Genomic DNA, 17,329 nt, shown 5'->3' with positions numbered 1-17,329 from the left:
AGAGGGCTGTCATCAGTTTCACGTCATCACATTTCCTGTAAGTGTGACAAACATCGGGCTTGAGATTTCAGCCGACAGAAGCCCTCCATGTCATTAGTTCCTGCTTTCAGTCAAGGGACATCGTGCCCAACAAGCAACGGTTAGAATATCCTCAAGCTGTTTCACTCTGCACACATCCTACAACAACACAGCTAATGCTTTACGGAGGATTTCAGTGTCAAGTCACTGGTAAGTACATTTTAAATTATTAGCGTAGTCTCGTTTGCACCTGTGATTTTTGAGAGCTTTGGACTGATGCTGGAGCCAAAAATGGGGCACAGCCCTCACAAAAACGTATTCAAACTGAGCCGAGGATGATAACAGCTGTCTGTATACAGACAACTTGTGCATTTTGGATGGATTTAAACAGTCCGAACCACAACAACTTACCAGTGACAATCACAACTGCATGGCCTTGAAGCCACTTGTTACTGAGAAATAAAGTTGATTTAAAATGTTCAAAGCAATATATATATATTTTTTAATTTTCTTGATTAAACTTTTATTTTAATATGGTTAAATATAAAGAAAGACCAGGGGAGAGGTGAATGTAAGTGAGACGAGCCTCCCGACTGCTGTGTGTATCGTACTGTATGTGTTCATTTAAAAATACCAGTATGCACCCATGAAACACATGACTGTATAAGAGTTGAATTTTGAGGAAATGGTGCAACATCAGCTTATGTTTCACAACACCATCTCTTGTTTGTCAGCTATTTCCTCATCAAATGAGACCGCTTTGGTGAATTGGCTGTGTAACTTCCTAAATAACTTCCTAAACCTCCTCTGTTCTAGCTAGAGAGACACAGCAACAAGCCAGAAAACAGAAGAAAATAATGACCATCAGTTTCATAAGCCTCGTTTTCATATGGCTGCTGCCACTGGCAGAGAGCAGCGCAGTGACATCTGGCCAGAGTCACAACTTCACCGATGTGACGACAGGGGAGGCAACAGGAAATGAGTTCACTCAGGGCCACCTGACAACACAGGAGGCATCCAGCTTAAATCCACTCTCACAGGTCTCTGGTCATAACACTGCACCATCCATTACAGCTGGTGTAATTCCAACTACAAAACCCAGCACTAAACCGCTCCTGCACACAATTCAAATGACGCCTCCTAAGACATTGTCACCGCTGAATGAAAGCACAGCAACCAACTCCATAATGTCTCAGTTAAACAGGTCAACAGCAGAAGAGACCCCCACAACATCAGCAACAAAGGCGGAAAACAGTTCAGCCAGCAACCTAACCACAACTGCAAGGGTTCCTCCAATACTAAGCAGCTCCACCCAAAGCCAAGCCAAGCCATCCACCTTCCAATTGACGAGTGATGAAATGACCCATCCATCTACACATCCAGCACAGTCCACACCGCTGCCCTCTACAGCAACCACCTCTACCAAGCCTGCTGCCAAGTCTACAAGTCCAGGCCCAGTCACAGGTGGTGATGCTACACTGGCCACGACAAAGACACCGTTAGTCCACATCACCAGCGCAAAGAAAACACTAAATTCATCAAAAGAAGAAGCAAAGTCCAATAAGGGAGAAAAGCAGGGTAAAGTAGTGGCAGGGATAATAGGTACAGCCCTGGTACTGATGATGGTAGGATTCCTGGTCATCTTCATAAAGAAACGAAAGCTTCAGAAGCAGCAGATAACGACTGCAGACTGGGCCGGGCCTTCACCATTTCTACAGAGTGGAGCTGACAATGGCAACGTAGCACTGAGGTCATCTAACCAGATTTCTCTCTCCAGCTTCCTGCCTCAGAGACTGTCCAAAAGGTTGTCCCTGCTACAAGAGACAGATGAGGAGTTAGAAGACATGACACCAAGTACCACATTTGGAGATAAAGGTCAAGGGAATACATCTGGAGGACAGGTGAATGGAAAGGATGCACCGGAAATGAACGGGACTGCTGCAGTTGTTACAGAAATGAAAAGCGAAGGAGACGTTCCAGAGACTGTTGAAAACTCTGTCTTGCTTTCCACAAATAACAACTCAGAGGCTGCAAACCTCAGTCAAGAATCTGAAAATCCCCCTTCCCCGCCTGCAGCTGTGGAAAATGATCCGGCACAATTGAATGATGGCCTGGGCCAACCATAAGTGAGCTTAATGCCCAAACCCACCCACCCCAACACATCCATGAGCAGTCACATTCCCTAAAGCGCCACTGTCACTGGTTTCTAGGCAGTAGCTGTGACTGAAAACATAGGAAACTGGTCAAATTTTCTTCTAAATTATAGCTGTCAGCAAGGCAACTGTGTCTCTCCCCATCAACACTTCCTCACACCTCAACCCTGCAGGATTTCCTTTATAAGTATGTAAAAATGTCACCCAGGCCTGAAGTCAATCTAAAATGCTTTCTGCCCTCCCTGACCTGTGGAGAGTACTACTGTTGAAAATAGAACCATTGGGGAAAAAGGGCCACCTTTGTACTTATCTCGCAGCTGATAGAGAAAAGCAGAAGGAAACGTGGTGGTGAGGGACATGCTAATGCTTTCAGTACATGACAGGAGCTGGCATACTGTTTAACATATGAGTAATGTAAAACGCTGATGAGGAAGTGTGAATAGGGAAAGGGGTGACTCACTTTTCATCTAACAGAGAACTTAGAGAGAGTCCACATGACATGAAAATAGGGGGAGGGGGGGGTAAATCTGGTCTCACTGATTCACTGTCTGCAGGGTAATGTGGCATAAACATTGGGCAAGAGAGAAGATTCAGTACCCTCTGCAGTGGAGGTACATTGCCTTTTTATTTTATAGGTCATGTTTCAGAATTTTCAGAATCATTTAACAACAGCACATTTTTCAAGGATTTGTCAAGTTTGTGTCATAAGTCTAAAGATAGCCTTACAGACTGATCTGCTTACAAGGGAGTTTTGATCCTCCAGTGGAAGTGTGGACACCACCATCATAAAACAGAGGCCACTCACAACGCGGCTGTCAGCACAGCCCATCCTCCCCAGGCTCAGCTCTTTACAGCTCCCAGCTGCACATATTGCTGACTGTCAGCGTCTTTCTATGGGACACAGAAATGGGACTATACTCATATAAAGCTTTGGAAAGCAACAAAACCACTGAAATGAAACTATGCAGAATGAAAACATGTAGAACAGCAAAGCTATTGGATGGATTCACTGTGGACTGTTGCACTGGCCTTTGGAAATATTATTATAAATGATCCATCAGCATGAGCAAATAAACGTGATGATTTGTTGTTGTGAATCTGGATCTAGAAGCATTTCAACTCATTTCCATTATAACTGCCTGTGCAGCCTTAACCATGTTGTAGTTCCTCAGCTCAGTGTGTGGTTATGGGGTTTTCATGATGTACCATTTTCAGGTTATGAGTCATGAGAGGTTTGTACTTAATGTCGTTGTCAGGTCATCTTCTTCCTTTGCAAGTTGGTAATGATCCTGATGCTTTTTTAAAAAAAAATAAATGTCTCTAACTTTATATGTTGTATATTTTGACTTCTGTTGTGTTTCTTACATTGTATCTGAATGTGAAGTAAAGCTAAAGCCTAGTGAAACTGGTTTCTGAAACATCTGTGAGTGGTTGCACTTGTGGTTTTTATTGTCACATCAAAAACAAACCCACTTCCACATTTCAAATTGTTCTACAATATTCACTGGTTGCCTCCAAAAAGCTGAACTATGAAAAACAGTAAAAAAAAAACAAAAAAAAAAACATTAAAAACCAAGAAAAACCATGGTTTAAGTTAATTTAAGTTGCATGCAGCACTGAATAGGTCTTCACACTTGTGGGGAGCCTGTGGGGGGAAATGGCAGCCATGGTGTTAATGTAGGCTGCATGGTTTGGCTGTGAATTTGCATGATCATCTGATATAGAACCAATTAATTAGACGTCAGTCGCTTATCTGTATCGTGCATGACGGCAGACACATGCAAAGACAGACCCTGAGCACAGACTGCAGGATGCTGGCTGAGTGCTTTTGCGACCATTGGACACTACATGAACGAGCAAGACGTTATTCCCTGCATGGAGTGCGTGGGAGCGAACGTGTCGCACATTTTGTATCACTTCCTGTGTCCAGTATGTGAAGTTGGCACCAAACACGCATGATGTTGTTTTATATCAAGTGTAGAAAAAGTTGACATGGCAACAATTGCCTATTTACATATCCATATTTGTTAAATACCAAAGATGAAAACACACAATATCTAATCTAACAAGTGGGACTGTATACAGGTGTGTGTGTCAGTGTGTATATATGTGTCTCTCTATGGTTGTGAGGACATTTAAAGTTCATGTCGAATAAAGGTTTCAGGTTAAAAGAGATCTTTGTTAGCTACATACAAGACATACTAGCTACTGGATGTAACTCCAGTCCAAAGTGTGTGAAACACACTAACATCAGCGTCGTGGTGTGGCTGTCCAGTAACCTAACAACATTACAGTTAGCCACTCAACGCTAACTCTACTTTGTGTCTTCTGTCACAAAATCAGCTCTAGACTTTGTGTCATAGCTGCTGGCGCTAAATTAAACTTGTTCACTGCTGATTCATCCGAGGCAGGTTCCCATGTCACTGTCACTGAGAAACTGAGCCGGCCTGCAGAGAAGAGAGCTGTGAAGTGAAGAGCTGCTGCTGCTGAAGAACGAGAGGAAGACACCGAGGGTGGTTTGTTGACCTGGTGACATCATGAGTCCTGGACCACACAGTGGCCCCGCCCACCATTTTTGCGTGGGCGGAGGCGGTGCAAATTTGTTCCATTGTTACTTAAAAAAAAAAACATGATCAGTACAGCTTTGAAAAAAACAATTCCTGTGACTTGACAGAATGTGCTGACAAATCTTTCCTTCACTTACAGTGGATGTCACAGATAACAGGTCTGTATATATACGTGTGTCCACAACATAAATGAGAAAAAGGGCTCGGTAGGCAAATTAAGAGCCATTGTTTCTTCAAGTGTGTGTAAGAAAGCATGTGCATAGGAGAGTGAGAGCTGCCGCTGTGAAGCCTGCTGCTGTCAGCACACACACACACACAATACACACACACACACACTTACACACACGCACTTTTCCAACTCTAGCTTGCCTCATCAGCAGCAGAGTGGGCTGGCTTGCTTGCTGCTATCTCCCCCCCCGCCCCCCACACCATCCCCACCCCCAGCTCTCCCGCTGCATCGGGAGCCTGCAGAGCGGTGAGCAGGACGGGAGCCGGGTGCTATAGCAGGCAGCATGTTTCATGCCTCACCACGACATCCACAACAGGAAGAAAAAAGAGCGTGACACATCACCTTCTATCAGAAGAGAACCAACAGAAACACGAAGGAAAAAGACAGCCGGAGCTGGAGGAGGAGACGACAGGAGAAAAGGAGAGATGACACGATGAGGTGAGTGACTGCAAATGGAAAGAGGAGGAGGAAAAAAAAAACGTACGACCCACATACACCTGCTGGGCAGGGCAGTGAGCAGATTCCTCCTGAATCCCGTTAATGCAGTAAACCACAGAGTAATTGTTGTGCTGGTTGGTGAGGAAACAACTCCCTGCTCTGTCACTATGCAGATTTCTCCTGTTAGTGTTCCAGTGGCGACAGTGGGAGAAGCCATGTTACAGTATCTAAACACACAGAGGAACCACAGTAGAGCGACCGCTGCAACCGTCAAGAGGGACCATCAGACAGCCTGAGGAAATTTCTGGAATACATTTCAAGGGTGCTCACGTGTCCCACGGTCCTGTGTTTAACAACACAAACGCACACGGACCTTCAATCTTTAGATCAGGACGTCTGCAGTTGTGGACACACACTTATTGTATCGTCTCAATGCAGCACTCTAGTCCCACTGGCAGAGCTTCAAGCCAGTTGGCAGTCAGGATGACTAGCATCCTTATAAAATGTATCAGGAGCAGAAAGATGCTGTGTGCACCACTTCAGAACAGGACTGGTCCTGACAGGACCATGTGACCAATGGCCTGGGTTTAACTGATGGGTCACAATGATCAGACTGAAGCTGAGCTGAAGTTTGGTGAGGACTCCGGTGCAGGAACTTGAACTGAGCATCTGTGATGCCCATATAATTGACTAAAAGGTCGACCGTCATGGCACAGAGGAGGATTCCAACAGAATCCACAAAAGACTGTGAAAAACAAGTAGAAGACAGTAACCAGATCTCATTTCAAACAAAAGCACCCGTGTTCAGGAACTTCCAACAAAGTATTAGGACACGGCATTCGATTCATCATCTGGGAACCATGAAAGTGTCAGTCCATGGAGTACACTGTGCACAAAGTCTGACCTGATGATGGCGACAGATGAAAAGTCCCTCATCCAACAGCTGCTGAGATATTTCAGTCTGGACTAAAGTGATGGACCGACTGACCAACAAACCTACACACACACACACACACACACACACACACACACACACACACACACACATATTCTGCCGTGTGTCACTGAATTGATTCCATTTTCACATTAAGAGTTGGGACAGGGCAGAATTTGTAATAATACTGTGGAGTTACCACAATAAAGCAAATCCATTGTGCATGAAACAGTGTAAACTCTTCCAACTCTACAATCACCTCAAGAAGTCTAACCCTCTGTATCACTCTGTAGAGGCCTGACCATGCCTGCCTGCTCTGCCTCTCTGCTCTGCCTGCTCCTCCTGCTGCTGTGTGGGCTGCTGGGAGGTTGGGTGCTGTCTATCTGCCCCACTGTGTGCTCCTGCAGCCGGGGACACCGTGTGGTGGACTGCTCCTCGCGAGGCCTAACCAAGCTGCCGCCTGGCCTGCAGCACAACATCCGCTTTCTCAACCTCTCTTTTAACAGGTAAGCAGGTCCCCAAAAAATCTATTCTTTACTTAAAGAGGTTCAGGTTAGAGACAAGAGAGATTACAAACAGCTGAACCTTTTACAGGCAACCAACATCCCATCAACATCTTCCCTGCCTCCCTACCAACATCATGTTCAGCAACACTGTATATGCAGTAGTCTTTATTTATATGTAGTGATCAATGCTGTTTATTGACTCCTAACAATACTGTGTTGCCCCCGAATGTTGCACCATGTAGGACCTGACTGTTAAAAATACGTGGCTGTCCTAGATTAGGATCAGTCTGTGGCTCTCATATGACTAAATTAGACCATCCCATCTAAAGCTTTCACACTTGCCATCTAAAGTGTCAGGATGATGAAAGTAACTGCAGCGTTGGTGGGGAGGCACTCACAGTGCAGAGAGGGCACGGTGAAAAGAAGAAGCAACTTTCTCCCTCTTACTCATGAAAAGGTAGATTCTCTGTTTTGGTATAAGCAGTAGCCCACGGTGACTAACAAACGTAAACGTAAGGAAAACAAAATTGTGGAACACTCATTTATAGCAGTGGCTGCTGCTAGAAATGAGTGTTACAGATCCGTAGTGTCAGAACAACAGCAAACTGTTGACTGTACGTGTATATGAATGTGTTTTTTTTTTTTAATGCGACATTCCTCTGACAGCTTGCAGGGTTTTGACAGCCAGCTCAGCCACTATGCCCACCTGCGCACACTGGACCTGTCCTACAACCGCATGGAGAGCCTGCCCCCTGCCTTGCCGCGATCTCTGTGGGACATCCGAGCGGCGGGGAACCACCTACGCTCGCTGGACAAAAACGACACAGCTTACCACTGGAACCTGAAAGTGCTGGACCTGTCGGACAACGAGCTGGAGAGGGTGGTGTTCATCAACAACACGCTGCCCAGCCTCCAAGCTCTCAACCTCAGTCACAACAGGTTCTGGACTGTGCCAACAAATATGCCGCACAACCTGGAGAGCATTGATTTGTCGCATAACTATCTGGTGCAGATCCTGCCTGGATCGCTGGATCGGCTGCCCAGGCTGACTCAGTTCTACCTGCATGCTAATCGCTTCTCCTGGTTGTCAGAGGGGATCTTTGATAAGCTGACGGGGCTGGAGGTGATGACTCTCGGAGATAACCCGTGGGCTTGTGAAGAAGAAGAAAACATGACAAGGCTCCTGCGATGGGCTGAGCAGACCCGTGCAACTGTTTTTGGCTGCCCCTGTTACACAAGATCCATCTGTGGACAATCCCATGTGGCAACATCAGGGACGGGGTGGCTGATCACGGAGCCACCGCTCTGGGTTAACAGCAGGGGTGGAGGGCAGGATGGTCAGTCGCCTGCAAGGACTGCAGAGGTCACGTCGGGTTACCAGGCCAAATCTGCGCTTTTTGAGACAGGAATCTATCAGGACAAAAGAAGGGTGAACGAATCTGAGGACCATGTGGTGTTTGTCTGGACGCCATCCACAAGTTTTGACAGCTTCTCCGCGCACACAAGCACAACAGCACGTCCTCGGTCGTCGACGAAGAAGCCCAAAGTAGCTAACTCACACAATAAAGGTCACGGCCTCCTCGTTGAGACTCAGCAAACTGTCACCCTGACTGTTTTAGTAATGACAGCAGCATTCAACACCTTCTGAAGCACCTGGACCGGACACAAACTCTGCTACTTACCAGATTATTTTAGACAGTGAATGTATGACCAAGTAACTCTACTTAGCACCTTCTTTTTCCCCTGGTAAAAATCTGCTGTGACTGTTACTGCCTTCTGTCACTACCATCATCCTTCTCACGAGCTCAAGATGTGAAAACCCAACAATGTCTCTCAAATTCCTGTACACAAAGATAAAACTGTACAAACACACAAGACAGGAAACTTCTCAAAATATCTGTAAACATGATTCAACTGGTGTGGTAATATCAATATGCTTTCACACTGACAGACTGCTGCGCTCTATGCTTCCCTCACAATACTGACGATTGTGCTGCTCAAAACTGGATTTACTAATACACATATACATACTGTGTACATATTCATTACATTATAGAACATTCCATATAGCGCCTGCTGCTCCCCCAGCTCACTGTCACTGAGTTGTGGGGGCAAAAAATGTCTACACAACAAATTAGTTACCGGTAAAGGGCTAGTTAAATGAAAGAGTTCAAAGGAAGACGTTCATATAATAGTTCAAGGTGTTCCTGTCTGCAGCTGATATAAATATAACATGAATAACAACAGTACAATGCAGTGAATCCCCTATGATGTAAGAGAGTATGCAAGAAAATAAAGTCTAAGAAATAAAAGAAAAAACAAAGCACAAGAAACAAATAATCAAGTTGAAAGAACAGAGGAAGACAGCCCATCAAATGTCCAGCCCGTCAAACGTCCAGCCCGTCAAGCTTTCAGCCTTCCTGTCAAAGATACTCCACAAAAAGTTTACTAAGTCAAATTCTCTGTTTCTGGTGTGTTTAGTAAGCTCTGTTTCCTAATCAGAACATTGGTGCTGCTTTTTTTTTTTTTTTTGTTTGTTTTAACTGGAAGTCTATTCAAAACTACCCCCGCCCCTCCTCCCCCGCATGGCTACTGGCAGCACTGTGAACTGCAGCGGTGATTACACTGGGCAGCAGTGAAGGAAGCGGCTCGGTCTGGTCTGGATGGCCAAACCTGCAAGCATTCAGCAACTAAAAGAAAAAGGGCAGAGCAGAGCGCAGTCTTCCCTCCTACTTCCTCTCGCTTCAATTTCCTCTTCCTGACTGATGATTCAGAAGAAAACAGCTGAAGCTCAGTGGGTCTACAATCTGTCACTCAAACACGTTCTGCCTTTATTTTTTTATTCACATCTCAAAGCACTCCACTTGCTGCTGTTACAGGTGTTTGATTCAAATACTGCAAATGTCCTGCAAATAAAAATACCAAAATTAAAAAAAAAACATAGGCTGACACTTGGTCATGTATGTTCTGACTGATAAGCCTTTTATAAGGGTTTTTATAAAAGCCATCATCATCACAGTTGCTTCACAGTTGTAGTACGGCAGAATTCACACATCACAAAACCGAAAACCTGATTTATCAGAAAGAGAAACTGTTGAGCGGTTAGAGCAACCGCTGTGGGTAGGTGTGTCAACATCTCGGATATTTCGTAAAAACAGCACCCGCTGGGTATGTTTCACCACACAGACACACACATCAGCATGAATGACCAAAAAGCACAACCATATCATAACAGTCTGAGCACTATGCCAAGACAAGCCAATTAACATGTCACACTGACCTCCAAACAGATACACCTGTATGGTGTAACCCCACGATAACTAACCAAACTCCACAGCTAACGCATGAAGACTGTGCAATATGGCTGAAAGCAGAGATGTCCTGAGCCGATACTGGTACAGTGATCAGGCTTGGAGCCAATCCTAATGATCGGTATATCAGATTCAGAATCAGAAAAACAGCATAACACGCAGTTAAGAAAGAGGAGGTCAAGTTTAAAAGTCAAAACTACTATAAATTAGTAATACTAATAAATACACAGTGAATAGAAAAGAGAGGGAGGGAAAATGGATGTTCAGGTCCTACCTGCGGGCCACGTAGTAGAACACTGGGTTCCCAGTCTTCGAGGTCCCTGCTTGGTAGAAGATGTTAAGGGTCTTTAAGGCTTTGAACTCCTCCTTCTCATGGACCTGGTGCCTGAGGAGCAAACCAGAGAGCTTCATTTATTTAACATGGTTTGGGACTCGGTGTTGTTGTAACATCAGGTTTTATTAGAGGTTTTATTGAGGACATCTGTCCATAGCATTTGACCAGTTCAACCAGTTTAGAGTTGCTGCAATATGTATTTAAGAGATCATTACTAAGAGGGTTTTAGTTTGTGAGTGCAGACAAATTGAAGTTGTAGATAACCATTTGGCTTAAAACATGGACAGAGAGACTGAGTGAGGGAAGATTTAGCAGAGGAAGAACAGCAGCTACAAAAACCCTAACTTCAGCATGAAGTCATGAAGTTTGCTGCTCAAAGGAAGCCAAAGAGGAAACGGACCGAAACTCAGGAAGACACTTTTAGATCAAACCTTAAAGCAACAGTGACAAATCATAGATGTTCCGTCATCTGTGAGAACGAACGCAACGGTGTAACTGCATTACCGCAAGGAGTGATACCGTTAGAAAGAAAAGGCTGGAGAAAGGTGGAGAGAAGTGATTATAAAGCACTGTCAAACTCATCCAAGAGCTGGATTTAGAGTGAGAATATGAAAAAGTGTCTCTGCTGCAAAGGAAAAAAATAAGGAATATGCAGAGAAAATTCAAGATTTATGAAATCTTACTGACATTGTGAATCACACACACCTTCCTTTATGCAAACGAAGAGGCGGCAAGTGAGAGTTTAGAAAGAGCACGCAGCTACACTCCAAAGCAGTTACACCATCCAGGATGTATTCTAACAGTTCTAACCATTTTTCAACGTGTTTGTGACATTGAATGTGACACACCAGAGAAAAAGAGCACACAGAAAGGCAAAAACCAGAAGCCTTTTTCAGCCAGTTGCATATATAAGTGCTAATTTTGGAGTAAGAGGGTCTAAATTACAATCTGGTAGGAAACCCACCTGGTCATGAACTCCTCAAACTTGGAGCTGGTCAGATTGAGACTGGACCAGTGAGTGTCAGCCACAGGTTTGTGTTCAGGAGGTCCCAGGTAGGCCAGCAGGGTGGCCATCTTGTCAAAAGGTCGCCTGCCTACAGCCTTGTGATCTCTGGGAAGAAGATCATAATTCATATTTTACAAACTGAGTGCTGAGATCATACAGCAGCACATACTGCTAACAGCACGTATCCTGACCTGTTACTGGAGAGGTACTGGCCGATCCTCTCCTGGTTGTTCCACAGCAGGCGGTGGAGGGCTAGGACGTTACCATCACTGATGAAGGACAGGCTGTGGTTGACAGAGTCGCTGGGTGGAGAGTCAGACGCTATGTCCAGGAAAAACCTGTGATGGAGAGAGGAGAGCACACACTCAAGCTACAGACAGGTAAAGCTCTACAGGTGGCGCCTCACTGTGTTAGTACACCACTGCAATCTGTACATCTCCAGCTTTACTCGGAACTATAAATACAAATCCAATCATGAACTGAGTCTCTTTAAAAAAAAAAAAAAAAAAAAATAGGTAGAGTTCAGTTTGTTCTTCACATGTTCCCCCTCTAATTCCACCGTCATGTCATGTGACAGTTTAAAGACAAACACCTCAGATGGCCTGGACCATAAAGCCTGGAGAAGTCGTGGTGTTGTTGGCTGTGCTAACAAAGACACAACACTTGTGTGCAGCTCAGAAACCACCCCTGAGGGAACAGACAGCTTGATAGAGAAGTGATGCTCTGAGTCCTCTGGAGGCAGGTGATGCAATTTTCTACATGAATCACGCTTGAGGTGGTTCAGCTAACACCTCGCTTTTTCTTCCATCGCTCAGAGGGCTTTACAAAGGTTGCGCTGAAGCTCCTTGACGGCTTCTAACCTCGCCCTCAGAGTAGTGATTACATCCTAGCATGCTGATGACGTCACTGGGCAACACGTCCATTTTGTTGACCCAACACAATAAAACATTTATTTTCACCTCTTCTTTCACAGTAACATCAAAAGCTAATAAATAGATGGTTCCATCCTGCGTGAGAGAAGACGGTCCAGATGTTTCAGCACAGGAGAAAATGTGTGTGTGTGTGCGTGTTCACAGAGTGAGTAAGGTTCGTCAGCATCATGCTCCAGGTGTCTTACCTTCTGGCTGAATCAAAGTTGCTCTTCACAAAGTCATTAAACGGCCTCATGTGTTCTTCTTTTGTAAATAAGACATGGTTTGCAATGCTCTGCAGAATCTGATGGACAAAGACAGAAACGAAGAAGGAGAATATTAAAACCTATCCTGACTGCCAGCGTAAGCAGGTCTCCACCTGTTCAGTAGCTGACATGACTGAGCCAACCGATGAACGCTGTCTATTTGTATTCTGTTAGACTGTGTTTTTAGCTTTAGCAGGTCTGTATGGTTGGAGTTCTGTACGCATTCTTTACCTCCACTTTGTTCAAACCAGCTCTAAACAACATACAACCACACACCCAGACTGTAAGCTGCCACTGTAGCAGAGAAAGCAGCAGCTTTCACTGTAATAAATGCATTTCAGTGTATTTCCCTGCATTCAACACTAGTGCACGCCAAGACTAGGGTTTAGTTTCATCCTCTACCACCGTTAGTTTCATTTACTCAGTGGGAACAGTGGATTATACTGTGACATCCTTCCGCTCAAGCGAGCACGTATTTTGGTTTAGCTGTTGTATGTGTGTCAGCTGCCGTTCTATCGACCAGCCTTACCTTGGACATCAGTTTGAGACCCCGTTCTATCCTGGGCAGAGGCTTCTTGTCCAAGATGCCGGCCTCGTACGGAGACACAATAGCTGGGTTGACGAAGCGCAGAAACATGGCGCTACCCACCGCACCGATGCTGTTCTGTGGGAAGCGCTGACTCACCACCTGTGTGAAAGAGGATGGAGGGAGCAGGGAAAAACAAAAGGGAAATGTAGAACAGATGGAACAAAAGAGAAAGGGTTGAGCAGGGAAGGAGAAAATATTGAAAATGGACTTCAGTATATTTAAGAGCAAAAGAGGGAATGATGAGAATAATAAAATATACACATATCGACATATATGTGTGAGAGAGCAGAGTGAGGTGAAGATGTCAGGCTCAAGAGGAGGAACAGTGGAGGAGGACACATAAAGAGAGACTTCATTCTGGGCTGTAGCAAGAGCGAGAACAGACTCAAGTTACAGCCCGAGAAAGAGACAAGAGGAAGAGCGAGACAAGAACCCAACCGTGCCCTCTCTGCTGGTGAACAATGAAAACTGGAAGTCATCACCAAAAAAAAGAAAGAAAGAAAGAAAGAAAAAAAACAGGAGGCGGATGATAGATGTAGAGCCATTAGTTTATGGTGTGAAGTAGTGGATGAGCCGTACAGGTGATCATCCAAAAAATATAGACTGGGCCCATACAAGTACAAGTACCCATGAGTCATTCCAGGGTACAACAGCTTAAGGCTTATTTTTGTAGTTTTGCTCATCATTCCTATCAGTAAAAAAAAAAACAAAAAAAAAAAACAACCTATGAATTAGCAATAAAAAAGACGAGCAAGAAGGTAAAAGGGGCAACTCAGATCAACTGGCCATCATCCATGAGGTTTCACATGCAGTCAGCACAGCCACACACACCGAGCAATGTTTCAAACACCATGCAGCAGGCCTGGCTATAACCCACGGCTCGTCTCCCTGTCTGACTTCATTCCCAGATCTGAGCGGATCTTTGATGAGTACAATATGATCACACCTCATAGAAATGATGGCAGGAAACTATGAGAATAAGACCCACTTTACCATAAAGTGCAATTATTCTCTGACACAAGGCTTTTACACAGCTGGAGACTATTTAACCTTTCGGTGTTGTCAAAGTGATACTCCACCCAAATCCTGTCTATTTTCCCACCATAAACCTGACACAGAAGACAACCAACAGCTACTCAAGCGGTGACATGGTTTGATTCAAATGTCCACAGAAGCTTCTCAAACACTCAGTCTGGGCGGAGTATCAGTCTATGACTGTGAAGTAAGAGTAGGGTGTTTAAAAAAAAAAAAAAAAAAAAAAAAAAAGAAGAAGACTGAGCAGCACATCAGGAGGAGTCACGTCCAATAAAGGGAGGAGTGACGTTAACCCAGACAACACATACTGTGTCCGCATGCATGAGCGCACACACACACACACACACACACACACACACACACACACACACACACACCCATACGATCATGGTTCAAACAAGGCCTGAGCTGTCTATCTATGCTGAGTTCCCTCTCCCTCACATTTTCACTCACAGCAGCCGCCTTAGTCTGACCCTCCTGATTTTACTGTAGCATCAACAGTATCCAGCCAGACAGAGGGGTGCAGTGGGCGGGTTCACCCACAGCTGGTGCCTAAGGAACTCCCTGACACACAAATAACAACCTAGACTAAATGTTTTTTCTTGCTGAACAATGCCCTACATGGAAAAGGGTAATAATGAAGTTTAGTAATTCAGTATTCATGTGTTCATTTTTGTTCTTGTAAATATCAAAACCAGCATTAACAATATAAAAAAAAATAAAAAAAAATAAATAAAAAAAGTCAAGAGTGACGTTTTGGTTGGATTTTCACTTCCTGATTGAGATGCCAGCTGTAGGATGTTCATTCTTAAAGAACTTGTGCTTTCTGTTTGACGGCAACACGTCATGTTCACGTGTTCAAACAGGTTTGTATTTCCAGCGCTGTCCCTAAAGCCTCAGCCCTTTGCATGTTCCTCCACTCAAATATAGTCTTCATCAAGTCTCATGAGTCTTCTTTGCAGTCGCATCCCTTGTGCTCTGGAGATTCAACCAGAATGTCTCCTGCTCAGACAGCCAACCATGTATATATACAAACATACATATATATATATACATTTACACACACACACACACACACACACACACACACACACACATACAAATTAAACGAAAAACTCGAAAAATGAGTGAAGAAACAGGATGACAGTGCTGTCTTAGTGAGGTGTTGAACAACTTCAGTGCTCCCTGGACTCATCAGACCATTCAGTGACTCCTCCAGCTCTTCTGTGGATGGAGACAGTGTCATCCTGTTGCCCCAGTCATTTATCAGGTTTTTCCTTTGTCAGTCATACATATACATACATACATACATACATATACATATAAATATATACACACACATATATATACAATGAGGCAAAAAAAAGTGTTTAGTCAGCCACCGATTGTGCAAGTTCTCCCGCTTAAAATGATGACAGAGATCTGTCATTTTCATCATAGGTACACTTCAACTGTGAGAGACAGAACGTGGAAAAAAAAAATATTCAGGAAATCACATTGTAGGATTTTTTAAAGAATTTATTTATAAATTCCTGTGTAAAATAAGTATTTGGTCAATAACAAAAGTTCAACTCAGTATTTTGTAATATAACTTTTGTTGACAATGACAGAGGTCAAAGCTTCCTGTAGGTCTTCACCAGGTTTGCACACACTGTAGCTGGTATTTTGGCCATGCAGATCTCTTCTAGAGCAGTGATGTTTTGGGGCTGTCGCTGGGCAACACGGGCTTTCAACTCCCTCCACAGATTTTATATTGGGTTGAGGTCTGGAGACTGGCTAGGCCACTCCAGGACCTTGAAATGCTTCTTACGGAGCCACTCCTTCGTTGCCCGGGCGGTGTGTTTGGGATCATTGTCATGCTGGAACACCCAGCCACCTCTCATCTTCAATGCTCTTGCTGATGGAAGGAGGCTTTTGCTCAAAATCTCACGATACCTGGCCCCATTCATTCTTTCCTTAACACGGATCAGTCGTCCTGTCCCCTTTGCAGAAAAACAGCCCCAAAGCATGATGTTTCCACCCCCATGCTTCACAGTGGGTGTGGTGTTCTTGGGATGCAACTCAGCATCCTTCTTCCTCCAAACACGAGTTGGGCAAACTTTAGACGGGCCTGGATATGTGCTGGCTTAATCGGGGGACACGTCTGGCACTGCAGGATTTGATTCCCACGGGATGAGATCTTGCGTGGAGCCCCAGATCGAGGGAGATTATCAGTGACCTTGTATGTCTTCCATTTTCTAATAATTGCTCCCACAGTTGATTTATTCACTCCAAGCTGCTTGCCTATTGTAGATTCACTCTACCCAGCCGTGTACAGGTCGACAATTTTGTTCCTGGTGTCCTTCGACAGCTCTTTGGTCTTGGCCAAAGAAAATGACAGACCTCTGTCATCATTTTAAGCGGGAGAACTTGCACAATCGGTAGGTGACTAAATACTTTTTTGCTCCATTGTGTGTGTGTGTGTGTGTATTTTATATGTGTGTGTGTGTGTGTATATATATATATATATATATATATATATATATATATATATATATATATATATATATATATATATATATGAGAGAGAGAAAACTGTGGCTTCAGAAAAGTCCCATCAAATTCAGACATTGCTCTTCATATATGGTGGGAGAAGGATACAGTTGAAGAATCCAACCCATGACAGAGAGAGGTCAGTTTATCAGAATATTTCATCTAAAGACCATCTATGTCTTTTATATGGCAATGCCAGCTGTGAGGTGGGCAGGTATGTGTGTGTGTGTGTGTGTTTGGGGCTGGTGGGGCGGTTTGAGTCATATAAGATGGAGACACATGATTTGAATGCAGATGAAACGTTCTGAGAAAATGGCTCTCGGAGTGCAAACAGAGAGTTCAGAGAGAAAAGAGAAGAGAGAAGGCCCCTGTTTCCTGAGAACTGTTAATCGAAAATACATCAAATGGTGCCGATATTAGTACAATGATTTTCAGAGAGGGTTGCAGACAAAGTTGGATATGGAGAGAATAAAACATTTCCATAGAAACACCAAATCAAA

At 44.2% G+C, this 17,329-nt stretch overlaps 3 protein-coding genes across 5 annotated transcripts in view; 2 read left to right on the top strand and 1 right to left on the bottom strand.

Moving 5' to 3' along the window:
* The window catches only part of nf1a (neurofibromin 1a), a 64,434-nt gene that overhangs the window by 18,975 nt on the left and 28,130 nt on the right, over positions 1-17,329 (bottom strand). For all 3 annotated transcript variants that reach the window (XM_041045516.1, XM_041045518.1, XM_041045517.1), the window contains 5 exons: positions 13,203-13,361; positions 12,614-12,711; positions 11,688-11,834; positions 11,455-11,601; positions 10,431-10,541 (listed from right to left, as the gene is read on the bottom strand). In XM_041045516.1, the coding sequence (XP_040901450.1) occupies positions 10,431-10,541; positions 11,455-11,601; positions 11,688-11,834; positions 12,614-12,711; positions 13,203-13,361 (662 nt within the window). The remainder of the gene's footprint in view (positions 1-10,430; positions 10,542-11,454; positions 11,602-11,687; positions 11,835-12,613; positions 12,712-13,202; positions 13,362-17,329) is intronic.
* On the top strand, positions 115-4,792 carry LOC121186736 (mucin-5B). Its single transcript, XM_041045519.1, has 2 exons — positions 115-228; positions 839-4,792. The coding sequence occupies exon 2, from the start codon at positions 876-878 to the stop codon at positions 2,142-2,144; it is 1,269 nt and encodes a 422-aa protein (XP_040901453.1). The 5' UTR covers positions 115-228; positions 839-875; the 3' UTR covers positions 2,145-4,792.
* omgb (oligodendrocyte myelin glycoprotein b) lies at positions 5,214-9,709 on the top strand. The gene is made up of 3 exons (XM_041045520.1): positions 5,214-5,405; positions 6,633-6,845; positions 7,512-9,709. Exons 1-3 carry the CDS (start codon positions 5,401-5,403, stop codon positions 8,491-8,493), a joined length of 1,200 nt encoding a protein of 399 aa, XP_040901454.1. The 5' UTR covers positions 5,214-5,400; the 3' UTR covers positions 8,494-9,709.

This window comes from Toxotes jaculatrix, chromosome 9 (genome assembly GCF_017976425.1).
Source record: "Toxotes jaculatrix isolate fToxJac2 chromosome 9, fToxJac2.pri, whole genome shotgun sequence".
NCBI lineage: Eukaryota > Metazoa > Chordata > Actinopteri > Toxotidae > Toxotes > Toxotes jaculatrix.
Note: the sequence above shows the minus strand (reverse complement) of the source record. Positions and strands in the feature narration are given on the sequence as shown.